Source organism: Trachemys scripta, chromosome 12 (genome assembly GCF_013100865.1).
Source record: "Trachemys scripta elegans isolate TJP31775 chromosome 12, CAS_Tse_1.0, whole genome shotgun sequence".
Lineage (NCBI taxonomy): Eukaryota > Metazoa > Chordata > Testudines > Emydidae > Trachemys > Trachemys scripta.
In genome coordinates, this window is record NC_048309.1 from 41,365,035 (window position 1) to 41,391,931 (window position 26,897).

General features: G+C 49.6%; 2 gene segments (V, D, J or C); both read right to left on the reverse strand.

Moving 5' to 3' along the window:
- Window positions 1–431: 431 nt before the first annotated feature.
- LOC117885508 lies at window positions 432–1,250 on the reverse strand. The segment is given in 2 exon segments: window positions 432–1,015; window positions 1,109–1,250. Coding segments are annotated over 2 exon segments (630 nt in total).
- Window positions 1,251–21,754: 20,504 nt separating this feature from the next.
- On the reverse strand, window positions 21,755–22,275 carry LOC117885509. The segment is given in 2 exon segments: window positions 21,755–22,068; window positions 22,159–22,275. Coding segments are annotated over 2 exon segments (360 nt in total).
- Window positions 22,276–26,897: the final 4,622 nt, after the last annotated feature.

Sequence of the window (26,897 nt, forward strand, 5' to 3'; positions counted from 1 at the left end):
GGATTGTCTCTCCGGGTGCAACCTGGGGGCTGTGATAGTTCCCCGGGCTCCCGGCGGCGTTGTGGGGATAAAGGCAATAACCGCTTGTGAATGGCGGAGATGCCATGGTGAGGGGCCCAACATCGGTTATAATGAACTAATCACCTTCCGCTGCATTAATGCGCTAAACATACCAGTTTGCTGAAAGGGCCAGAGCCTCCCTGGTGTAAATCAGGAGTAACTTGAGTCTAGCGGAAGCAGTTGCGTTGACTTTACAGTACTGGAGGGTTTGGACCCAGGAGCAATTCGCTCCATCCATTGGGTGTGATGCAAACCCCAATGCGCTTGTCCCCTTTACACTGACAGATGCTGTCCTGTGAGTCTGACACAGAGACGGGCCCCGGAGAGCCAACGTGCCAGGTCTGCAAGGGGAGAGCGACTCAGAACAGGACTCACTCCGGATTGGAGTTCCCAAATGAAGCAAAGGATTTCTGAACCCGCAGGCTAGCGGGGCTCTGGGCAGGACGGGGAGACACGTTGCCCGGGAACAAAAGGGTTAAAACTGACAGGAGGTTTGTGTTACATTCACCCAGTTGCCTGGTTGCCAGGTCTCCTGTCTGAGCCTGAAGCGGTGTGTGTGTCACTGCTGCCCCCGCGCTGCTGCCGGGAGAAGGGCAATTCCACAGCCTGGGTTTTTGTATGATCACAAAACAGTTTCCTGTCACTGTGTCTCTCGCACAGTAATAGCGGGCGGTGTCCTCGGGCTTCAGGCCGGTCATTTGCAGATACACCTCACTCTTGGAATTATCCCTGGAGATGGTGAATCGGCCTTTCACTGAATCGGGGTAATATATTGTACTCCCATCAGTGCTTATAAAAGCGACCCATTCTAGTCCCTTGCCAGGAGCCTGTCGGACCCAGTCCATATAGTAGCTGCTGAAGGTGAATCCGGAGGCTTTGCAGGAGAGGCGGAGAGAGTCTCCGGGCTTTTTCACATCCCCTCCGGACTCCACCAGCTGGACCTGGGACCGGACACCTGAGAATAGAGACAGGCCATTAATATCGATATAAAAACAGCAGTAAAACAATATTCTTCTGACTCTGTCAGTTATTCAGAGGAGGAAAATACCTTCCAAAGCTGCTACAGCGAAAATTACAAGGTGCAAAAATCCCATTTTCCCTGGTGCTGGAGGGGAAAGTTCTCAGAGTCTGGCTGGTAACTGCACAGACCCAGGGGCTGCGGATTGTGTCTCCAGATGCAGCCTGGGCAGAGAGAGGCACAGATTTAAACAGGAAACTGTCTCCCTCATTTGCATGTCCCCGCTTTATAAGAGACACACACTCCTGCTGCCAGTGATCTGAGTGACTCGCCCCAGGGCTCCGGGTGCAGGAGTCAGACTGTCCCGGCCTGTGTGTCTGTGCAGCGCCGGGCACAGGGCGCTGGGTCCTCCTGACACTTTTGGACCCCTGGGAGGAATGACCAGCTCCCTGCAGTGACTGTATTTCCTCACCCAGGAACTGAGGGCCTGGCTATTGTGAGGTGATATTGGGGATTGGGGGAACTCCACTCTGGAGCCCCGTTCCACGTGTATAAGGGCCATGCAACGTCCGGTTGGGGGGGGTCAGTATCTGGGGAGGGGTCGTGTTCCAGGGATCCATTGGGCTGGGCCACCCGCTGGAGAGGGAAGATTTCCCGTGGCGCTGGGAGGGATTTGGGATGGAAGCCCCTTTCCCCTCCCAGCAGTGACTGGCTACATTGAAATGATCCATGACACTAGGAACGTGATCTGAGCAAGCCTGGCTCGTGCTTTGGACCAGGTCTGGGGCCCGCCTGTGGGTGCAGGTGGGAGAAGCTGGGGGGTGGGGGGAGTCTGAGGACAGAGTCATGGTTTTGCAGTGGAGCCTCCCTGACATTAGTGTGCCAAGAGCGACGTGTCTGGGAGTTTTTCTTTATGGGAGAGTCGAGGAGGATTCAGGCAACAGTGAAGGAAGATTATTCTGCACGTCTGATATTTATATTCTTGTTTATATTCCTGTTCCCAGTCACACTCCACTTCCCATTTACACTTGGATTGTAAACTCGGTGGGACTGAGAGAGGTTTTATGGTCTGTGTTTGTACCGTGCCTAGGACTGTGGGAGCCTAGACTATAATTTAGAATATAAGAAAGGTCAGACTGGGTCAGACCAAGGGTCCATCTAGCCCAGTATCCTGTCTTCCGACAGTGGCCAGTGCCAGGTGCCCCAGAGGGAATGAACAGAACAGGGAATCACCGAGTGATCCACCCCCTGTCCTCCATTCCCAGCTTCTGGAGACCCTAGTCGCTAGGCCCACAACTAGCACCAAATCTATCACTGCTAAGTATCATCATCCAGATCATTTACTTAGTTAATTATTAATAAGCAATAAAGTGTAGACAGAAGTTTTCTCCTCGTTGTGTTTAAAGAACTTGTGTGATATGAACGCTACGTGTTTTTCAACCATCCGCACGATGTAATATTGAGAGATAACAACAAAAACATTTTCATTCCCATACAAGTATCAGCATTCACGCTGAAACACAGATCTCCATTCTCATTACACCCATGTTCCCTTTCATATCCCCACACTCATTCCCACACACTGGAGAGAGAGAGAGAGAGAGAATGTTCTCGGGGAATGTTCCATAGACAGTTACACTGAAGGATACTCAGACGATGAGGGTGGGTGGGTGGCTGGCTCCATAATGCGCCATGGTCCTAGGCTCTCAGACTGGCTGGAGACCAGTTCAGTGATGAGGCTAATAGAAGGGAGACAATGTACAGGGCAGGGAGTCAAATAAATCTATAAACAGACATGCCACAGCTCTATAGCATTGACCAACAGGGATTGGGAAACAATCTTGTTCCCATTATAGCTGCCGGGGTTTGCGTTTTCACCTCTCTTGCTTTCTATCCCCCCACGGGAACTGAGAGGTGAACATGGGACTATTTGGGCTTCTGTTTGACAGATAATAATTCCTTTTAACCCATATCAGTGTCTGTGAAAGGGGACTGTTGTCTCTTTACTAAAACTTAGTGGGGTGTTTTGGTTGGTTAGCTCCCAGTACCAAAAGAAAGGGGAAGGGTGGATGGGGAAGCCAAGGATTGTGTTTTCACCTCTCCTGCTTTCTATCCCCACACGGGAACTGAGAGGTGAACATGGGACTATTTGGCCTTCTGTTTGGCAGATAATAATTCCTTTTAACCCATATCAATGTGTGTAATAGAATATTTGGTGTGACATTATCTGATTAGAATATGACCATATAGATCATCGTTGCAACCACTGTGATATATTTGCAGCAAATCTTGTAGATGGGCATCTCCCATGGTCCATTGTCAACCGGGTATTTCTTGATGAACCACTTAATTTGAACAGTCCCTCCAAGGTGTGCTGGCTAGTTACCTTGTGGGCAGTTCCCCAGGAGCCCACATTTGAAATCCAAGTATAGAGACAATATTTATATCTTCAAATACAAAATGATACATGTGTACAGACAGCATAATCATAACCAGCAAATCATAACCCTTTCATAGACCCCTCACTCAGCAACCTTTGTACAAGATTTCCTGCAAATTTATAACAGTGGTTGCAAGAATGATCTATATGGTGATATATGATCAGATAACATGACACACACCTATTTGCATATCCCCCTCCTGGTGACACATAAAACCTCCTCACTTAGCGAGCCCAATTTACCTGCCTGGGGATTCACGGAGTGGCACAGAGAAGCGAGGAAGGATCATTCAGCTGGCAGGGTGCCCACCTGCGACCCAGCAGGCCTAGGCTCAGTTCCCTGCCCTGACCCAGACTTCCTGTGTCACTCGGGGCAAGTCATCTGGGGCCGGATTTTTCTAAATATTGACGCATCAAGCGGGATTTTCTAAAGCACCACAGCGCCCAACTCCCAGAGGTGCACCTCAGTTCTCAGGCTATGAAATGGGGATAATGGGACCTTCTTGCCTCACCGGGGTATAGTGAGGATAGATGCGATAAAAAGTATGAGATGCTCAGATCTGATGGTGTGTATCTAAGAGTGTGTCTCAAACTTTTTTTACTGGCGAACCCTTTCACACAGCACGCCTCTGAGTGTGACCCCTCTAATAAAATTAAACACACTTTTTAATATATTCAACATCATTGTAAATGCTGGAGGCAAGCAGGGTTTAGGGTGGAGGTTGACAGCTGACCCCCCATGTAATAACCTCCCGACCCCCAGTTTGAGACCCCCTGACTAAGACAAACAAATCTGTTACTCTGGGTGTGATGCAAAGATCACTGACATGAATGGAATGAGTGCCGCCTCCCTTGCCTTCATTTGGCCTTGGGCCATTCCCCGATGCAGCAACTGATGGATATTCCTTCCCATAAGAAAAGGGCCATGCTTTTTGAGGAAAAGTGGGGAGCCCTGCAGAATGCACACCATCTATTTGTTTTGCCCTTTTTATTTTATGTTTGCTTTGCTTGGTACTGTTAGGTCTGGTCTATACTACCCGCCTGAATCGGCGGGTAGAAATCGACCTCTCGGGGATCTATTTATCGCGTCCCGTTGGGACGCGACAATCGATCCCCAAATCGGCGCTCTAACTCCACCAGCGGAGGTGGTAGTAAGCGCCGCCGACAAAAAGCGGCAGAAGTCGATTTTGCCGCCGTCCTCACACCGGGGTAAGTCGGCTGCGATACGTTGAATTCAGCTACGCTATTCACGTAGCTGAATTTGCGTATCTTAAATCGACTCCCCGCTGTAGTGTAGATGTACCCTCAGAGTGTTATATGTTGAGAATTGTATGATTAAAAGTGTGCCTACTCTTTGCCGCAGTAAGTCTCAGAACCGGAGAGGGGTTTAGCATTCCTCTCTCCACCCCGGCTGACCGGGAAGGGTGTCAGGTGGATCTACCCCAGTCGTAGCAGGACTGGGCAATAGAGAAGTTGGAGAAAAGGGAAGAGTTGTGTACTCGATAACTAGAATTGAGCAATTAAGAGCACAGATCATGAACCAGGCAGCAACTCAAACCTACGCCCAGGGCAAGTTGCAAGCCTTGAGACAGGACTTCCAGGCAGAAAAGGAAGCACTGGCTAAGCAAGTACCAGTCCTTCAGGGACTTGTCAAAATTTAATAATTTGTGCTCAGCATATGCTGTAACAGCAGTGTGTTTGCCACAAGAGAAAATTGAATAGTTAAATGCCAAAGGGCCATGCGTTTTGCCCTGGTGGCAAGCCTCATGAGGGAGGACTTGGGTAGCCTTGTGAGTAAGAATGTTTAAGAGAAGAGACCAGGAAGGGTGGGGGATAGTTGAGAAGCCCACCCTCCTATCTAAATTGGTAGTGGAAGAAGCCGGTGCCCATGGAAGGGATGGTTCAGCGAGAAAAGCAGGATCGGGCCCAAGCGGGCAGGCAACAGATAGAGTATTTGGAAAACAGGTTGGAAACTTTGAGGGCATAGTGGAAGGAAAGGAGTAAGTAATTATAAGCATGGGGATTTCAGATCCCCAGGACAATAATTGGAATGGTAAAATCTGAGTTGATTGGGTGTCTTTGGGAGACAAGCAAGTGATTTAAGAAAAGAGAGTGAGAAGTTAACTCTGTAGTTGCTAGAGGGAATCAAGCAGTGAAACTTGGTAGGAATGTCTGTAAGTAATCCAGGCAAGAGGTTATTTAAGTGGAATTATTCGACTATGAATAAGTTAGTCGAATTTGCTGAAGAACACTCCTGCTGTGTACAATCTGTGTTTTATAAGTTTGAGATGAATTGGTATTGTTTTAAAGTTGCAAAACCGAGAATTCTTTTGCCAGACACAGGAAACTAGTGTTGTTTAAGGTATTTAGCATTTAATCCTTAAGGTGACTTAATGCTTTACAAGATTTAAAATGTTTTAACTAAAGACCAAAGGTTGTAGCTGCAGCAGGGTAGTCAAAGCCAGGAGAATGGGAAAAGATTTGAATTTGTTTTTGGGTAACAAATAGCAGATAAAAGATCTGGTAAAGAGAGAGAAGGACAGTGCCCCTGGCTCTGTGTGGTCGAGCTGTCACTTTACTAGGGGTGCATGGAGATTTTGTAAGCACAAAAGAAACAGTTACACCTTGTGTAGAAATTGATGTGGCTACTGTATGTGTTCTGAAAGCAGGAGATAGAAGTAAAAGGCAATCAAAAGTTTGGGAAAGTTAATTGTGTCCTTTTTTTAAAGTAAGAGTCTTTAAGCTGTGGATAGCTTTGGATCCAGAAGCAAGCCAGAAAGAATCTGTACTAATGCAAATTAACTGATAAGGTAGAAGCCACTGAAACCTGGGCTACCTATGAAATAAATACAAGGAAATATGGGGTAATTCCTCTGTTTTGCCTGAAATCAACAAGAGTATTTGTATACAAAGGAAATATTTTAAACTATGACTGACTGCCCAGAAGGGGTAGACCTCTGTTCTTTTGTCTTTCAGATCATCAGAGAAAACGGATGCCAGTTGAACAGCATTCAATGTACCATGCATTTACTGGTACAATAGGGATTATTTTTGTGTTCTGTGTCCTGTCTTGTGGTGTTTGTCTTGTGGCCAGAATTGTTGGGTTTAATATTTTCATAAGACAGTCTAGTTCAAAATTAAATAGAAGGGTTAAATCAAAAAGCAGATACTTGTTTTATTCAACTTGGAATACAAAGTGTTTGGATAAATCAGGAAAATGTGATATACTAAAGTCTAATACATTTGCTTAAGTAAGAAAAACATGTCTTTGTGTGTATACTTCTGGTGTGTCTGTGTTCCTGTGTTTATGTGTTGAGATGTGTCACTGTGTGTGTGTGTGAGTGTGTGTTTCTGTTTTTCTGTCTCTGGCACAGAAAAGGGGTCAGAAGAGCTCTTAGCACTGCAGTGTCTGATGTTCAGAGGAATTCCAGGGTGAATAATTAAACTCCATTTAGAAATGCTGCTGCCCTGCACATATTTATGATCCGGGGACCTGCATTTCTTCCCCTGACCAGTGTCTCCGATGCTCCCATCACCGTGTCCCTTCCTGTCTGTGTCTGGTCAGCGCCCCCAGCCGGAGAACCGCCTCTGCTGCAGCTCCCGGGAAGGTTTTGTCTGAGCCCAGACTGGCTTCCCCTCGCTGGGTGTGTCAGTGTCTCTACACCGCGGTGTCCTCGGCTTTCAGGCTGTTCATGTGCAAGCAGAAAGTGGTGCTGTCCTCGAAGGCTGTAGATCTCCCCTGCATGGAGGAGGCGTAACTGTGGCTGGAGGGATCATAGTACCTGGCCAGCCACTCCAGCCCCTTCCTGGACTCCCGTCTGAACCAACACATCCAGGCACCGCTCAAGGGGAAAGTTTTCAGGGGACCGGCTGGTAACTGCACAGACCCAGGGGCTGCGGATTGTCTCCCCGGGTGCAGCCTGGGCAGAGAAAGGAACAGATTTAAAGAAGAGGCTCTCACTTTTATTTGCATATCACCCTGTTTATAAGAGACACAAGTTCTGCCGTGGAGCGAGCTCAGGTTTTGTTAGCTGCTACAAAGAAAACCAAATGGAGCCAAAGAGTCATTTGCCCTGGTGTTGGAGGGGAAAGTTTTCAGGCGAGGGGGGCTGCGGATGGTCTCTCTGGGTGCAGCCTGGGCAGATTTAAAGAGGAACCTGTCACCCCTATTTGCATATCCCCCTCCTTAAAAGAGAGACAAATTCCTTAAGAGCCCGTCTGAAAATCTAGGGTTGGGGATTCAGGAAGGCAGAGTCAGACGTCAGTGGTTAGGGATCCAGGCTGGGCTTACGGGTATGGGGATTCCATCCCCTTTTCCTTCCACAGACTTCCTGGGTTACCCTGGGCAAGTGTAACTTATTCCCCTTGTGTGTCAGGCCTCCATCTCCACGTATGGAGTTCTCCTCTCTGCCCCCTGCCCCAGGGCAGCCACCTGCTGCACCCCAAACTCCTCATCCCCGGCCCAGCCCTATGCCCCACACCCCAACCCTTGGTCCCAGCCTAGAGCCCACATCCAGCACCCAAACCCCTCCCAGAGCCCACACCCTTCCCACACCCAAAGTCTCTCCCAGAGCCTGCACCCCAAACTACTTCCTGCACCCAAACTCCCTCCCAGAACTTTCACCCCCTCCTGAACTCCAACCCCCTGCCCCAGCCCAGAACCTGCACCCAAACTTCCTCCCAGAGCCTTAGGCAGGTGTGTGTGTTTGGGGGGGGGCGGGGGAGATTTGGACCCATTCTGGGAACCACCAAAAATTATACAAACCTACGACCCCTGTCCACCTGTGGACATAAACAGCACTTTCCTGTCTCACAGACTTGTTGGGAGGATAAATGCATTACAGATTATGAGGTTCCCAGATACCATGTGATGTGGCCATGTAAGGGCCTAAAATACAGGAATGTCTTAGCCTGGTCCTGGGCCAAAGATCATTGAAATGAATGGGAGCGTTTCCAGTACTTCATTGGAACATTTCCACAGATACTTTTGGTGGATTCTCCTTCCCATGTGAAATGTGACTGTTTTCTCACCTGGGTAATTTGAGTGAAGACGCGTTGCTGTGGGAAGTAAAATACTGCTCAGTAGTGATGGAAAGCCCAGGAAAGTCAAAGGGAAAAATACTGCAACAACCAGCTGGTTAGTTCAATGTTCGCTGGATGGTGCCCTGTGTTATTAACCTGAGTCAGGAAAATTCTGGGACTATTGCTTGAAATATCAATGCAGGTGTTCGCAGAACGGGGAATGGAGATAATGAGGGTGATTCCTACAGAGCTTCAGCAATTCGGATTTAATTACAAACCCGGTGAGCTATAAGACTAGCGAAATATTCCTGTGCAGATTGATATTCCTGCATGAATCAACCACATCCTGCTGGCTTTATTCGTCCTGCGTGTAACCCCATTGATTTAACTGGGACCGGTCGTGGGAGTAAAGAATAAAGGATCTTGCAGAAGATTAGTAAGGACATTGGCTCATCAAAGCATCAGTCAGTGCCCTTTGAGCCGGCAGATGAGACATGGAAAGCAGAGAGTACAGTACCCCTGCTGCTGTTTTAGCTTCTGCTGTTGCTACTGATAATATCACCCAACTATTCCCTAGTGATTTCCCAGCCTTGGCTCTCAAACAAGGAAAGGAAATGTCATTATCTCCAGTGCTTCTAAACGTGTAAACTGAGGTACAGGGAAGTGAAGAGCCTTCACCCTCTGTTTACGCTGGTATGCGTGTTTGTGTCTTTGTGTCCTGAGCGGTGTGATTGTGAGTAGGTTTATTTTTGCATATGTGTGCAGCTTGCTTTCATTTGTGTGTGTTGTACTGCGAGTGTTCCTGTGCAGATACACAGGTGAGTCTGTGTTCATGTGTGGGTACAGGTGTGAGTGTGATGCCTTTGTATTCTCACCTGTGTGCTTGAAAAAGAAGAAATGGGTGAGAATAAACATTTGAATGGCAGCATGTGATGCTCAGAGGAATTCCAGAGGAGGGAACTAACCCCATTGTGAAACTGTCCAAGCCTGCAAATGTTTACAATCTGGGAGAGTTTTTCTGGGCTGCTTCCATCCCCTGTCCCTGGCAGTCGGGGGCTGGTTGGCGACCTCAGCAGCGGACATATTGCGCTGTTACTGCAGGGGAAGGTTTTTATCTGAGCTCAGACTCACTTCCCCTACTGTGTAACTCGCGCAGTAATACATGGCAGTGTCCTCCACTCTCAGGCTGGTCATTTGCAGGTAGAAGTTGGCACTGTCCTTGGAGGCTGTGAATCGGCCCTGGACGGAGGAGGCGTAGTGCTTGTTTGAGGGATCATAGTAGCTGACCAGCCACTCCAGCCCCTTTCCCGGCTCCTGTCTGATCCAATTCATCCAGGTGCTGCTCAGAGTGAACCCGCTGGTGGCACATTGCAGTTTATGGGACTCTCCGGGTTTCTTCAGCGCTGGCCCCGACTGGGTCAGAACCACCTGTGAGCGGGCCCCTGGGGGAGCAGGGAAATGGAAGATTGTAAATAAAGCTCAGTCACCCCATGAAACCAGTCATTAGTCCCGGGTTCAAGGAGCAGATGAAAACAACCAGGGAACAGCGGGAGAACCAGCCACACTGGGCACTTTGTACATCAGTCGGGGTGAGACGACAGAAGAGAGACGTGTCCCATACCACATTGATATCAGCAGCAATAATACCAGATACCCGCCCCGCCTGTGTATTAATGGGGGATAAATTATCTTCCAGAGCTGCTACAAAGAAAACCAAATGGGGCCAAAGTGTCATTTTCCTCGTTGTTGTCCAAGAAAGTTTTCAGACTATTGGCGGTAACTGTACAGACCCAGGGGGCTGCGGATGGTCTCTCCAGCTGCAGCCTGGGCAGAGAGTGGGACAGATTTAAACATCCACCTGTCACTCCTATTTGCATATCTCGCCCCTTATAAGAGAGACAACCTTCCTAAGAGCGCATCTGAAAATCTAGGTTTGGGGATTCAGAAAGCCGCAATCAGAAGTCAGTGGTTAGGGATCCAGGCTGGGGTTACAGGTTTGGGGATTCCATCCCCTTTTTCCTCCGCAGACTTCCTGGGTTACCCTGGGCAAGTGTAACGTGTTCCCTTGTGTCTCGGGCCCCCATCTGCACTTCGGACACACCAGCACTTTCCTGCTTCACAGAGTTGTTGTGAGGACAAATTCATTAAAGATTATGAGGTCCCCAGGCCAGAGTGTTTTCAATACTTCCCTGGAACAGTTTCAGCGATACATTGGGTGGATTCTCGTTACCATGTGAAATCTGACTGTTTTCTGACCTGGGTAACTTGAGTAAAAATGCGTTGTTGTAGGTAGTGCGCTGTTAATACTATAGTACTGCTACAGACTGATGGAAAGCCCATGAAAGTCAAATAAAGAAAAAATAAATAAAGAAAAAACAGAACAACCTGCTGTTTAGTTCTGTGTTCGCTGGATGACGCCCTGTGTTCACACACCTGAGTCAGGAAAATTCTGCAGCTATTGTTTGAAATTTCCGTGCAAGTGTTTGCAAAACAGGGAATGGAACTATCAAAATGCTGGAAATAATGAGGATGATTCCTACAGACATTCAGCAATTCGGATTTAATTACAAAACGCGGTGAGCAATAAGACTAGCAAAATATTCCTGTGCAGATCCCTATGCGTGCAGGAAACACTTACATCCTGCTGGCTTTATTCCCCGTGTGTGTAACCCCATTGATTTAACTGGGACCGGTCGTGGGAGTAAAGAATAAAGGATCTTGCAGAAGATTAGTAAGGACATTGGCTCATCAAAGCATCAGTCAGTGCCCTTTCTGCCGGCAGATGAGACATGGAAAGCAGAGAGTACAGTACACCTGCTGCTGTTGTAGCTTCTGCTGCTGCTACTGATAATATCACCCAACACTTACAATGACACCAAGAGGACCCAGCTGAGTGTCAGGCCTCGCCCCTGTGAGACCATCCTTTGCACAAAGCTCTTACCAGACTGAGATTTTTTCAAAGCCTCCTAAGGGATTTGGAGGCCCAAATGAATAAGAATTGAGAATCTCGATCTTTTACTGGGCTTTGAAAATCCCACTGTAAATAAGCAAAGGGGGGGCAGGGAGATATAGAGGCACAGACCATGGCAGGGACTTGCCCAACAACAGGTGAGTGACAGAGGCTGGGAAAAAATCCCTGTCGTCTAACTCCCAATCCAGCTGCCTAACCACCAGTGCACACAGTGGTATTTCAAGGAGAGCCAACAGCTTTATGAAATAATCCCAGTTAGTTTAATTTTTATCATTTGGGTTTCTGTGTGTGAAGGTGGGGGTGGGTGGGGGGAAGGTTTTCCACCGAGGATTTAAGATTCATTCAATAGGGAGAGAATTTAGAATTCAGACTTTCCTTGTACTGTGGTGTTCAGGGCTGCCCAGAGGATTCAGGGGGCCTGGGGCAAAGCAATTTTGGAGGCCCCTTCAATATAAAAAAGTTGTTATACTATAGAATAGTATAGTCTCGTGGGGGCCCCTGCGAGGTCCGGGGCCTGGGGCAAATTGCCCCACATGCCCCCCCCTCTGGGCAGCCCTGGTCATGAGGTTATTACTGGGGGTTGCGAGCTGTCAGCCTCCACCTCAAACCCTGCTTGGCCTCCAGCATTTATAACAGTGTTATAGACACGATCCAACCCCCCGTTCCCCGTCCCCTGACCACCACCCCCAGAACCTCTGCCCCCTCCCTGTCCTCTGACTATCCCCGGGACTCCCTGCCCCTTATCCAACCCCCCCATCCCTGGCCCCCTTACCATGCCACTTACCCCTCCTCCCCCCTCTCCCGGAGCCTCAGCACGCAGCGTCCAGGAGCGGCCCTGGACAGCGCTGCAGTGGTGTGGCTCCAGCGGGACCTGAGCTCCTGCTGCTTGGCCCAGAGCTCGCAGCTCTGCCCCCTTACCACGCGGCTCTGAGCGGGAGGAGCTCAGGCCCCCTGGAGCCACCCCACTTTAGCTCTGTCCAGGGCCACTCCTGGATGCGGCGCGCTGAGGAACCAGGGGAAGGCGGAGGTGGGGGGGAGCCTCCGACATTCTCGTGGGGGCCCCTGCGGGCCTGGGGCAAATTGCCCCACTTGCCCCCCCCCCCCGGGGACCCTGCAGCCAGTGGGGTTTATTCAGACACTGATTGATTTCTGCCCCACAGCCCCACCCGGACCCTGCATTGCCCATTTGCATGTCCCAGCCTCAGTCTCCCCTCTCTGAACCAGGGGCTGGGATAGTTTCCCGGCCTCCCGGTAGCGTTGTGGGGATAAAGGCAATAGCCGCTTGTGAAGGGCGGAGAAGCCCCGGTGAGGGGCCCCACATCGGTTATAATGAACTAATCACCTTCCGCTGCATTAATGCGATAAACATCCCAGTTTGCTGAAAGGGCCAGAGCCTCCCTGGTGTAAATCAGGAGTAACTCGTGTCTAGCAGAAGCCGTTGTGGTGACTTTACACTAGCGGAGGATTTGGCCCCAGGAGCAATTTGCTCCATCTGTTGGGTCTGATGCAAACCCCAATGCACTTGTCCCCTTTACACTGACAGACGCTGTCCTGTGAGTCTGACACAGAGACGGGCCCGGGACAGCCAACGTGCCAGGTCTGCGAGGGGAGAGCGACTCAGATCAGGACTCACTCCGGATTGGGGTTCACAGATGAAGCGAGGGATCTCTGCACCCAGCAAGGCTCTGGGCAGGAAGGGGAGACACATTGCCCGGGAATGGAAGGGTTAAAACTGACCAGAGGTTTGTGTTACATTCACCCAGTTGCTGGGTCTCCTGTCCGCAGGGCCGGCTTTAGGCCGATTCGGCTGAATCGGGCCCCGTGCCTAAAACGGCCCCGCAGCTCTCCACACCCCTCCCCCAGCTCTCTTCCCCCTCCTCCCCCTCCCCTGAACGCTCTGCCCCCTTGCTCCAATCAGGGGCAGGCGGGCAGCAGCAGATAAGCTGGGGCGGAGGGGGACGCGAGGAGGAGGGCTCTGGGGAGGTGCAGCGTGGCCCAGTCCGGCCCTGGCCCAGCCAAGCGGCTCCGGCCCCAGCCCCAGTAGCTCCAGCCTGGCCTGGCCCAGCTCGGGCCCCGTGGCACCGGACCTGGCCGAGCAGCGCCGGCCGAGGACCCCCGGCCCCGGTGGCTCCGGCCCGGCTCAGGCGCCGGCCCCAGTTCCGGCCGAGTGCGCCGGCCCGGCCCCGGCAGAGCACCCCCGGCCCCAGCGGCACCGGCCCGGCCCCAAACCTTGCTACCCTGGCCGGAGCTCCTGATTCCTGGGGGCGGGGCTTGCCACGCCTCCAGGAATTGGGCCCCGATCTTGGTAAAGCCGGCCCTGCCTGTCCGAGCCCAAAGCGGTGTGTGTGTCACTGCTGCCCCCGCACAGCTGCCAGGAGAAGGGCGATTCCGCAGCCTGGGTTTTTGTATGATCACAAACCGGCTTCATTTCACTGTGTCTCCCACAAACAGATTATATTTTTTATTGATAAATATGGTAAACCTGAATTTCATCAAACACTCGAAACCCCCCCCGCCTCTGCCCCCGAAAACATATTTCCTTCCACCAGCATTGAAACTTACAAATTCTCAAAGTAAAATCATGCTGAAAACACACAATTCTGTGCAACTATATAACAATCAACAATGGTTTCAAATAGACACCAATATTGGCTGTCAAAACTATTTAAAAAAAAAAATTCTGCCGAGCCTAATTCTCTCCAAACTCCACTTGGCTACAGGCCAGTCATTTTCACAGGATCCAGGATATTACTTCCAGCCAGCCAGCCCCTTCATCAACGCTCTGTAGGTGGAGCCGCTCTGGCTCCTAACCCAGGAGGAGAGTCTCAAAGGGCACGAGGGGCTGGAATTATCAGAGACCTCGAAGCACCAAAGATCTGGGTGAGATAGCCACAAACAGAGGCACCGGATGTCATATTTATCCTCTTGGCACAAAATCCGACCGGCCTGGGAATTGCAGCAACCCAGTGCGAGCTGTGCAGGGGTGATTCCTGGGTGCTGGGGCCATTTATCCCCAATAAACAAACACTCGGGATGGAACAGTCTCGGGGTTTCTCTTCCCTCTCCTGGCTGCCCGTTAGGTGAGAATTTGGAGGAGACCCAGAGAGAGACACAGAGAGATGGAAATAATATATTTTATGTGTTAAATGAAAGGGATTAGAGAGTGGGTTTCGGTTAGGTTAAAGAATAATTTAGGATTGAGGTTAAGGGATAAATATAGGTTTCTGGTTAGGGCAAGGGTCAGTATTTGAGTTAAAATTAGGATCGGGATTAGAGCTGGAGATACAGAACAGAGTTAGGATTAGGAGTAAGGTTAGAAATAAATGTAGCGTTAGGTTAGGTTAGGTTCAGGTTAAGGTTACGGATATGGTTATCAGAAGAGTATAATGAAAAAAAGGATGGTTTTGGGTAGCAGATGTAAAGTGATTCTTTGTCTTGCTAGGAAGAAAGTTGACAATATGGAATCAGGGGGGAGGGATAGCTCAGTGGTTTGAGCATTGGCCTGCTAAACCCAGGGTTGTGAGTTCAATCCTTGAGGGGGCCACTTAGGGATCTCGGGCAAAATCAGTACTTGGTCCTGCTAGTGAAGGCAGGGGGCTGGACTCGATGACCTTTCAAGGTCCCTTCCAGTTCTAGGAGATAGGATATCTCCATTAATTTAAAATAAATGGAACTCTGATGCCCTTAGGAACGATTTTTTAATGTTATTTAATTGCCTAACTCCCACTGACATCAAGGGGAGGTAGGAGCTTCAATACCTTTACAAACCCTCTGTCCCATACAAACTTAGAAACCACATTGCCCATGTTCCTAGGTCTTCCACCAGCCATACAGAATGTTCCTTGGTACCCACAGCAACACACACATAGAAATTCTCTCTATTTAGATGAGCTTGGGGTGAGCTCAAGATATTTTAGGACACTTTCCATGAGTCAATTGGTACAAAGACTTCCTCAGAAGTTGAATGTGGAATTAGGAGCATGGTTAGGGTTAAATCAAAGAATAATTTAGGGTTTGGATTGGGATTAGGGGATAAATACAGGTTTATGGTTAGGGCGGTGGTTCAGTATTCCCTGCTTTTCTCAGAAATATCCCGAACTCATTGTACCGAGCATAGCTTGGAGTCACCGGATACTTAGGTCAGTGTAAGGGACTGTCTGGGATTCAACACTGACATATCCCTACGCACAGAGCAAGTTTCACTCCCTCCTGCAGGGCCCAGCCGTCTCTCTCTCACACACTCTGTCTCCCTTACAGGTGTCTCGCTATAGGAAAAGCACCGGACTATAAGGCAATGCGTTTCCCCCGAGCTTGTGCTCTAGACTGTCTCTGGGTTACTGCCGTCATGGCCTTTATTCTGACAGAGCCCACAACCCGCACCGTCCCTCAGTGCTCAGTGCTCTCCCTTTCACTGAAGCGGAAGCAGCCGCTGGCTCCCCGCAGCTGTGGCTCCTTCCCCATCCGACAGTCCCGGGAGAGTCTCACGTCTCTGGACATCTCCTCTCTCGTATCTATTGTACAGCTCTGCCCGGGGCATTCAGCAGCAGGCGCGGCTGGAAGATTCTAAACCCCAGTGACAGGAGGTTTGTGTTACATTCACCGGGTTGCTGGGTGTCCTGTCCGAGCCGGAAGCGGTGTGTGTGTCACTGCTGCCCCCGCGCGGCTGCCGGGAGAAGGGCGATTCCACAGCCTGGGTTTATGTATGATCACAAATCGGTTTGGTTTCGCTGTGTCTCTCGCACAGTGATAGCGGGCGGTGTCCTTGGATTTCAGGCAGGTCATTTGCAGGTACAGCTCACTCTTGGGATTATCCCTGGAGATGGTGAATCGGCCTGTCACTGAATCAAGGTAGTATATTGTACCCCCACTGCTTCTTATATAAGCAACACATTCCAGTCCCTTGCCAGGAGCCTGTCAGCAGGGCCGACTTTAGACCCATTCCCCCGACTCCCCCAATCGGCCCCACGCCTAAGAGGGCCCCGCGCCTTGCACCTAAGAGGGCCCAAGCCCAGCCAGAGGGCGGCAAGTCCTACAGCCCTGCTACCCCGGCCGGATGGCAGCAAGCCCCGTGGCCCCGCTCCCCTGGCCAGAGCACCTGGTGGAGTGCAGCAAGCCCCGCGGTCCCGCTACCCTGGTTTTGGGAGTTGTCCCTGGAGGTGGTGAATCGCCCTTTGACAGAAGCGGCGTAATATTCCTTACTCCCATCGAAGAAAATCACAGAGACCCACTCCAGTCCCTTCCTGGGAGATCTTGTCGGAGTCAGTGCATCCCGGCCTGGCTGAAATCAAATCCGGAGCCTTTACAGGTGAGGCGCAGAGATTGTCCCGGCTTCTTAACGTCTCCTCCAGACTCCACCAGCCGAGCTGAGCCCCAGCCCCTGAGGATAGAAAAGCTCATTAACAATCCAGATAACGGTGCTGATGCCAAAAATAATATTTACTAACTGTGCTGCTGCTAATATAATTCTTGCTTCTTTTACGATTGCTGCTGGTAATAATTCTGATTCGAATACTACCACAGAGCATTTGAAACCAAGGATATCTCTATTTTCCCCAGAAGAAATACACACCTTGGAAAGCTGTCATCATGAAAAGGAAATGCAGCCAAAACGTTCTGCGTATTTGCAGGCAAAAGTTCTCTAGAGGGTTGGGCCGGTCACTGCCCAGGCACTGGGAGCTGCAGGTTCTCCACCCAAAGGGGAACCGCAGGCTCTAAGCAGGGAATGCAAATACTCGATTTGCATATCCGTACTTTTAAAATGGAGCCCTGGGGCTGGGATTTCATTTCTTACCTAGGTCCCTTGTCCGAGCCGTGGGAGATGAGATCATGATATGCTGTGAGACCCTGAGTGAGCAGAAGCATCTCCAAACTGATCTAAAGCACTGCATTGATCCATGCTGTCACATTTAGCTCAGGAGTGATTATAGCCTTGGATGATAAAAATACTCAGCTCTGTAACAGAGATTTGGGAAAGGACGGCGAGCTTTAGTGTCCCCTTTTTAGAGGTGGATAAACTGAGGCACAGAGAAGGAAACTGATTTGCCCAAGGCCTGTTCAAACAAAAGCCAGGTCTCCTGAGACCCAGCCAAGGGTTCTAGCCACCACACTACACTGCCTGACACCGATTAATGCAGCATTTAAATAATTATTCGCGCACAGGGACTTGAAGATGGGCCTCCCTTGATCCCAGAAGAACATCCTGAACACCGGGCTATGGCTTTCTCGTCACAAAGACTCTGTAAGTATCTGTACCAAGTGGAACAACTTCAAATGCAGTTCTGTGGAGATGAGTTCCCCGGAAAAACTTCTAGCCGGTCCCTGGGCACTCTCCTGGGAGGTACGAGATCTACCTTGAACTCCAGCCTCTGGCTCAGGCAGAGTGGGGTGGAGAGTCAGGGTGCTTAACTCGAGGCTGTAATTTCCACTGGGAGCCAGGCAGCTATGACCCTTATATGACGTGTACCCCCAGGACTCCCTAGCTTATTGATCCAGCCAGTGCCCCCAGTGGGGCGGGTCTGGTGTTTAAATGGGGTCTGAGTCTCTTCCCATATTTCCACAGACGTTCAAGCGAGCGCCCGAACCAGCCAACTCCAGAGCGTGGCTATAAGACAGAGCTTCGTTTATGTCCTAGGTCCCTGGCTGTTTGTGTCCTCCGCTCTCAGGCTGCTGATTTGCAAATGCTCCAGGCTGTTGGTGTTGTCTCTGGAGATGGTGAATCGCCCTTGCACGGTATCAGCATAGTAGGCACTTCCCTGGCCAGCAACTCCCGCCTCTTCCTGGGGGCCAGAGGGATCTGATCCATGAGATAGCTGCTGAAGGTGAAGCCGGAGGTGTTGCAGGAGAGGCGGAGAGAGTCTCCAGGTTTTTTCACATCCCCTCCAGACTCCACCAGCTGGACTTGCAGCCTGGCCCCTGCAAATACAGATTTGTTTAAAAGCTTGATTCTATCAGAGTCCGGAACTCAGGCTAAACTTAATTGCCTTCGTTGTTACCTGGGAGAAGTGACAGAATGAGATTTAAGTTTAACCAAAATCTCATTTTCCTGGGTTCTGTGAGAGTTAGAAATTCCGAGGGGCGGAGCAAAAGCGTTTTCTTCTTGGAGGAGCTGCAGGACCAGAGACGTGGCAGGATTTAAACAGGGTGATTATCATTTGATTTGCATAGACACCTCTATATAAGGGAGAGGTTCCCCGGGCCGAGCACCGTGAGCGTGGCGGACAGGTACATAGATGGGATGAATGTTGATATATAGATAGGTGTGTATGGGGGTAGATAGATGTATGGGGGAAGATAGATATTTGGCAAGGGAATGTTAAATAGATGGATTTACTGAGTGATACTCAGACGATAAGGATGGATGGTGGAATCCATAATGCGCCATGGTCCTAGGCTCTCAGACTGGCTGGAGACCAGTTCACTGATGAGGCTAATAGGACTGAGACAATGTACAGGGCAGGGAGTGAATAAATACCGTATGTAACATTTTAAACCTACCCGACACAGGTCTATGGCACTGACCAACAGCGATTCTGGCAGAAGCCTTGGGCCCTTTTATACCTGCCAGAGTTGATGGTTTTTCTTATCCTGCGTTCTATCCTCACACGGGAACTGAAAGGTTTACATGGGAATTTTAACACTTTTCTTTGGCAGATAATAGTTCCTTTAAATCCATATCAGTGTATGTAATAGAATATCTGGGACCGAGTGAATCCCCCCCACACCCAGTGCGGGACACCCCGTTCCTGGTATCTCCGCCTCCTGTGGATCTAGATCTGACTGAACAGCCGGGTTCATTTCCCCCATTTCCAACAGAGGAAATTACTGTCTCCTGTGAGCTCCCAGCGCGCAGCCTGTCAGCATCAAACCAGCTGGGACTTCCTCTGGTAACCGCCACGGGAGGCTTTTGTCTGAGCTCAGACTGGCTTCACCTCATTGTGTCTCCCTCACAGTGATACCGGGCGGTGTCCTCAGGCTTCAGGCCGGTCATTTGCAGATACAGCAGGTTGTTGGGATTGTCCCTGGAGATGGTGAATCGGCCTTTCACTGCATCAGCATAGTATGTGCTAGTCCCAGTACCGCTGTTGATACCGGTGACCCACTCCAGTCCCTTCCCGGGAGCCTGACGGACCCAGTGCATCCAGTAGTTGCTGAAGGTGAACCCGGAGGCTTTGCAGGAGAGGTGGAGAGAGTCTCCGGGCTTTTTCACATCCCCTCCAGACTCAAGCAGCTGCACCTGCAACCGGACACCTGGGAATAAAATCACGTTAAGAGTCATATCAATATTGTTTGCGAAGAACACAATATTCCCCTATATCTATAAAGAAACTAGTATGAGAAAATACCTTCGAAAGCTGCTACAAAGAAAAAGAAATGGAGGCAAAATCTCATTTTCCCTGGTGATGGAGGGGAAAGTTCTCACGGGATTGGCTGGTAACTGCACAGACCCAGGGAGCTGCTGATTGCGAATCTGGTTGCAGCCTGGGCAAAGAGAAAGACCAACTTAAACAGGGAACGGTCACCCCTATTTGCCTATCCCCCTCTTTATAAGGAAGAGCAACTCCTTCCCTGAACAATCACACTTCCTGCTCTGCAGATCCAGAACAAAGGAGGAAGACCCGTTGTTAGAGAAATAAGGATTGAAAGAGATTTCAATCCCTTAAAATTATAGATAGATAGATAGATAGATAGATAGATAGATAGATAGATAGATAGATAGATAGATAGATAGATAGATGGGGTGGATGGGGATAGATATATAGATAGATAGATAGATAGATAGATAGATAGATAGATAGATAGATGTCTTCAACAATGATAACATTCCACAGGGGCATTTGTCAGTCAACTTTACGTGCTTCATTACTGCTTATATTTCCTCCCCTGCTACTGTCACACCAATGGTTCCTGCCAGTAATAACAGAATATAGAACACGAAAGGATTTTATACAGTCCTCCGCATGTTCAGTCAAATTCTAACTATTTCATCTACTCCGTTCTGTAAAATAAAACTGAGCACACATCGGCCCCATTGACATAATGTTGACTATTGAGGTTAATTCCTGTCTTTTCTTAGATTTGGCCATTTTAAAAGCAAACACAGTGTGAACCCACCGTTGGTTTTGGTGACGGGCTTTGTCCCTGTGATCCAGTCTCTCACGTAGTGACATGGGCTGTGTCCTCGGGTCTCCGGCTGCTCATTTGTAAATACAGCCAGTTGTTGGGATTGTCTTGGGAGACAACGAATCGCCCTTTCACCGAATCGGTGTAGTGTGAACTCTTCCCTGTGTACTCCACCCTGGAGACCCACTCCAGACACTTCCCAGGAGCCTGAGGGACCCAGCACTGAAGTTTAACCCTGAGACATTACTGGAGAGTCGGAGTCAAAGTGCACCTGCAGCTTTTGTAAATGAGCTTTTTGTAAAAGTGCAAATGAGCAGGTTGTGTAGGTATAGAGTTAAAAATCATGTTTTCCAATCTCCACTACCCTTTTTCAGGCTTGTCCCCAAGGCTGTGCTGTGATGTTTTTACATTGCTTCCCCCCTTGCTGGACGAGAAAGTGGACCCTGCATGCCACCCCCTCTGTCTCTCACGGATTCCCCCCAGTTTGTGTTATTATTAAAACCAGAAAATGAATATTTTGGGGGGTTATTTCTTTATTGATTTAACCCAGATTTTTTTTTCTCCTAGGAAAATGCTCCTTGTGCTAGAAGAGGCACCATTGGTGGAAAAACTATTCAACTAACCAGACAAAAAAACAAACAAACAAAAGGGAGCAAACAAACAAATGGTGGGTTCTCGTGCCAAGAGCTGGGCGAGCGGTGTTTTTCTGCTGGAGTGTGTCACTGACACTGACAGGGTGACACTGAGCGAATCCCAGCCCGGTGAATTGAAGAGGGCGCTCGACGGAACCGGAATGAATCCGGTTGAGGCTCTATGGCCTGTATCATGCAGGAGCTCAGACTAGTTTCTCATCCTGCTCCGCTCCGCCCTTTAGGTCTCTGACTCTGTAACTGTCCAGGACACTGTGAGTGGGCTCAGAATTTGTCCCTGCAGAGGAAAGAAAGAGGAATAGCCGCAAATAATGTTTTTCTGTCCTTTGTGGGAACTTGTGTAAACTCTTTGATCTTCACTAAAATAATAATAAAAAAAAAGAGGAATAATGATAAGAATAAAAAGGGGTTGTTGTTGCTAGACCTCTTCCCATAACTGATCTCATTTTCACTTACAGGTCTTGGGCGCCCCCAACCCACTTCTCTAATTATTGCAGGGAGAGGTTTTTGTCTTGGCTCAGACCGGCTTCCCCTCACTGTGCTTCCACCGCACAGTGATACCGGGCGGTGTCCTCGGGCTTCAGGCCGGTCATTTGCAGATACAGCAGGTTGTTGGGGTTGTCCCTGGAGATGGTGAATCGGCCTTTGACTGCGTCAGAGTAGTAGATATTTCGCCCTTTGCTGCCGATGAATGACACCCACTCTAGTCCTTTCCCGGGAGCCTGGCGGACCCAATTCATATTGTAGCTGCTGAAGGTGAATCCAGAGGCTTTGCAGGAGAGGCGGAGAGAGTCTCCGGGCTTTTTCACATCCGCTCCGGACTCCACCAACCCCTGCGACCGGGCACCTGGGAAGAAAGACACAATACAAATCACATCAAAAGAGCAATAGTATAACATTCACCTGACTGTGCAAATTACTCAGGAGACAAAAATACCTTCCAAAGCTGCAAAAATGAAAACTAAATGAAACCAAAGTCTCATTTCCCCTGTTTTGGAGGAGAAACTTCTCAGGGGACTGGTTGGTAACTGCACAGACCAGGGGGCTGCGGATTGTCTCTCCGGGTGCAGCCTGGGCAGAGAGAAGGACAGATTTAAACAGAAAACTCTCACCCTTATTTGCATATCCCGCTGCTTATAGGAGAGACACAACCCCTTTCCGTCAATGCTCAGAGTTATTTGGCTGGTCGCTCTAAGGGAGGGAGTCGGACTGGCGCTAACTCTGTGTCTGGGCAGCGCCCAGCGAGTGCGGGGCCATCTGACCATACAGGTGCACAAAGAGCTCCCTTGAAATCCCTCCCATCCCTCCGGATGTAAGGGCTGAGCTACAGTTTACTGAAGGGAAGGGAAAGACCCACCTCTGGCGTTAGCAGAGTTTGGATCAGACCCTTACAGTGAAGACTATTCGAATAGCAATCAGGACAGTATCATGTGAAAATCTGTGTTTGTATTGAGGCCAGAGGAGTTTGGAACCTGATGTCTCCTTTCAGGAGTGTGTTAGATCTATAGTGCCATGGGGGGATTTTTTAAAGGAAGTTGAGAGCATTAGTGCCCAAAAAATGTAACGCCAGCACATTTAGGCACTTTTGAAATCCAAGTCCTACTTATCACACCTTGAGAATTGATTCCCCAAATACTCGTCTTCTGCGCTGTGCATTTTTACTTTGGTGTCTGATAAGGGCCACATTCAAACCGGTGAATATTCAAGAAGCCCCAGTTTTATGGACACATGATCATAGATGGATATTGAGCTCTGAAGCCTAGTGACTGATTTTTATTCACTCTGTCTGTAGCTCCCGTTCCTGTGCCCAGGGCTGGATTGTTTGTGGAAGTGCTGCCCCTGCGCGGCGCACGGGAGAAGGGCGGTTCTGCCGCTTGGGTTTTTGTATGAGCCCTGTTGGGATTCCCCTGTGTGTGTGTGTCTCGCACAGTAATACCGGGCGGTGTCCTCGGGTTTCAGACTGTTCATCTGCAGGTACAACAGGCTGTTGGGGTCATCTCTGGAGACGGTGAATCGCCCTTTTACCGAGTCACTCTCAGGGCCGGCTCCAGGTTTTTCCCGCCACAAGCAACAACAACAACAAAAAACAAAAAAAAACCCAAAAAATGGAGTGCCGCCCCTTGAAAAGTGCCGCCCCAAGCACATGCTTGGAACCCTGGTGCCTAGGGCCGGCCCTGAGCACAGCATCCAGCTAGTATCTGCCAGGCGCTTATCCCATAAGGACACACCTCCACTGATCAGTCCCACATGCTGTTTTCTATCCAGCATTGGTGCCAGCAGCAAGGTAAGCAATTCTCAGCTATGTATTTCCCCAAGGGTCTCCTCCAGGAAAGCTCGCAGACCTCACTGAGTTACCATCTGGAGCTAAATCTCTGAGTCTGACAAAGATTGGGCTCAGCTTCCCATAGCCCTGTGTAGCATTTACACCTGTGCAAGATGGGTGTGAAGCGCTACCAAATCAGAATGGTAGGTGTTCTAGACCCGCTTTGCACAGGGTTCAGGGCAATTTGAACCAAGTCTAAACTCTGCCCTTTACGATCAGGCAGTAGGAGCTCTCAGGGGTTCTGCTGGCCAGCTCTGGATCAGAGAGCACGGATGGTATTGTATGACCGACATGGCTTGGCTCACTCAGTTGGATGCCTCTTGACCAGCTACATCTTAAGCTGCCCAGCACTGCCATGTTCTGGATGCACAAGCCCAGTGGCTGGGGGAAAGCTCACCCAGGGGCAGCCCAGGGGAAGATGAAGAGATGGACTCATTAACCATGGAGTCCACGCCACACCGTGCCCAACTCTACAGCTGGACCTAAACTGAGTCTCTTAATCTGGCCCACTCTCTTCCCAAGATGCTGGGGGTTCAGATCCAACCCAGCCTGGTTCTAGCCCATCGCTGGCTTCACACATCTCTGCCTGAGGCTGGCGCTTTGCTTCCCGTGGAGCATACCTCCCGGAGAGACCTTTCCCTGCCCTGGGGACCTGCACCCGCTGGTATATGGGAGTTTATGCCAAGCAGGCAGCTCTCCCCCATGCACTCTGTTCGGTTTGGCCCCCACTGGCCACAGGCTGGCAAACACAACACCCCCCCACCCCCCAACTCCCCTCCCTACACCCCCGCTGAGCGCTGCACTGGCACAGGGTTACCTGATATGATGGATGGGTTGCTTTGCCCTCCCTCGGGCTTCACCCAGACCTCGATGGTGAACTGGCCCCTGTGGACCTCAGGCCGCACCAGCAGCTGTTCCTGGCTCCCAGAGAAGTAGAGGGTGGAGAGGCTGCCTCGAGGGGTTGTGACATTATCTGCTTACAGTATGGCCATATAGAGCATTGTTGCAACCAGTGTTATATATTAGCAGCAATTCTTGTACAAAGGTTGTCGAATGAGGTGTCTATGACAAGGTGATGATTTGCTGGTTATGATTATGCTATCTGTATGCACATATCATGTTTGTATACGAAGTTATAAGTATCGGCTCTATATTTGGATTTCAAATGTTTGCTCCTGGGGTAATGCCCACAAGGTAACACCCAGCACATCTTGGAGAGACTATTCAAATTAAGTGGCTCATCATGAAACACTTGGTTGACAATTGAGCCTGGGAGACGCCCATCTACACTGAGTGGACTCTCATGTAAACATCCTGTCTGGAGTATGGGTAATGGCTTCCTGCAGTGACTGAGGGAAATTGGGCGTGAACATGAAACTTGCCCATGTGACTCCAAACTCCATCTCGTTGCTGTAATTTTTCACAGTGAGAACAAGGGGATGCCTCCACATGGAAAAAGCTATAAAAGGCCCTGGAAACACCTGAACACAAACACAAACTGAAGCTCTGAACAATGGACTGAATGACCCACCCAAGCTGTGGATGTGCTCCGGAGACTTGACTTAAGCCAGCAGTTTATTCCATCACTGCTACAAGCCTGAACCAAGAACTTTGCCATGACTGGATGTAATTGATTCCTTTAACCAGTTTTCACTCTCACCTTTCTTTCTTTCTTTCTTTCTTTCTTTCTTTCTTTCTTTCTTTCTTTCTTTCTTTCTTTCTATAAACCTTTAGATTTTAGATACTAAAGGATTGGCATCAGCCCGATTTTTGGGTAAGATCTAAGTTATATATTGACCTGGGTGTGTGGCCGGTCCTTTGGGATCAGAAGAACCTATTATTTGATGAGACCATTGCAAAGAACCACTCATCTCCGAATCCAGTGTTTTTGGTGGTGATAGAAGAACTGGAATGCCTGAGGAAACTGCCTGTATGTTTTCTTGTTAGCCAGTGTGGTGAATCAGGAGTTTATTTTTGTGGCTGGTTTGGTATATTGTGTTTGCCCTAGTTCTCAGCAGTTCCTCATGAATTTGGCATTCTCAGTTGTGACCCACTGAGGCACGGTTACAGGGGGAAGCTTGGCCCTCCCCAGCCCGAGCCACTGTGCCACCCAGGGAGCTGTCTGGGCCTAGCCCTGAGGCAGTCCTGCGCACCTAGGAGCCCTGCGAACCACCCAGGCAATTTAAAAGGTCCAGGGCTTATCTCTGCCATCCATCCCAGCCCTTTGCCAGGGGTGTCGGATCCAGTGCCACCAGTACCAATCAGACACAGCACAGGATAGTTTGAAGGTCTCTCCGGGCTTCACCGCTCCCGGGCCGGACTCCACCAGCTGAATCTCTGAGAGGACACCTGGGAAAATAGAAAGTAAAACCTCGATGTTCCCACTTTGGTATTAAAATGCGCTGAAATTCTTATTATTTTCCGTCTTAGACAATGACCTACATGAAGGGGCGGCCAGGAGGAGAAGGAAAATGTATAAACACATCATGGTCTCTAGCAAGGACACTTTCTCTGCGGCAGATCTCCAGCTGGGTTTCGGAGGAGGCAGCTAGAAAAGAAATTCCCGGCTGAGCGATGCGGGGATTGAGTCTGAGTAGAAGGAGAAGTTTCTATTTGAGAAGAAAGCCCCAGCCAGCAATTCACATGAAGTTTCAACACACCGGGTAGAAAAGAGAGGAAAGGAGATTACTGGGAACTCCTTCCCTACAGATGAAAATCGTGTCGGGTGGACATGGCCCATGACCTGTGGTCTGATCCAGCATCTACTAACCTCACAGGAACTGCTGCCATTGACTTCAGCAGACACTGGACCTGAGCTGAGCTGATGAAGTTTTAATTTAAGAGTAATATTTGGGGCAGAACTTCAGCTGGAGTCAATTCTTGTTCTTGAGCACGTGCCCCAATGACTTTCCTCTGACTAATTTATGGGGCGCGCACTTGGAATCCTGTCTCCCATGTATTATTTTCAATATCCATCCGTAAATGACCAGATCCCATTCACACAGTGGCTAAGTTAAAGTCAAAACAAAAGTTCAGCAATATCGGCTAATATTGGTAAAAAAAAAAGTAGTTCGACTCTCTCTCCATCTGTGGCTTTCAGTTTTCCCAACCAACACACAGGATCACCCAACACACACACACAGTTCCAGGCAGGACACATGCTCACAAAACACACGCAGCTGCATCCTAAAAACAGCAACAAGAGCCACACACACAGCACCCACACCACACACTCACCACAACCCTACAATAGAGATATACACAACCAGAGCAACATCGCACAAACACAGAGCACGGACATTGACAACACACGCACAAAGCACATACTCGTCCAATGCAGGCACATACACAGC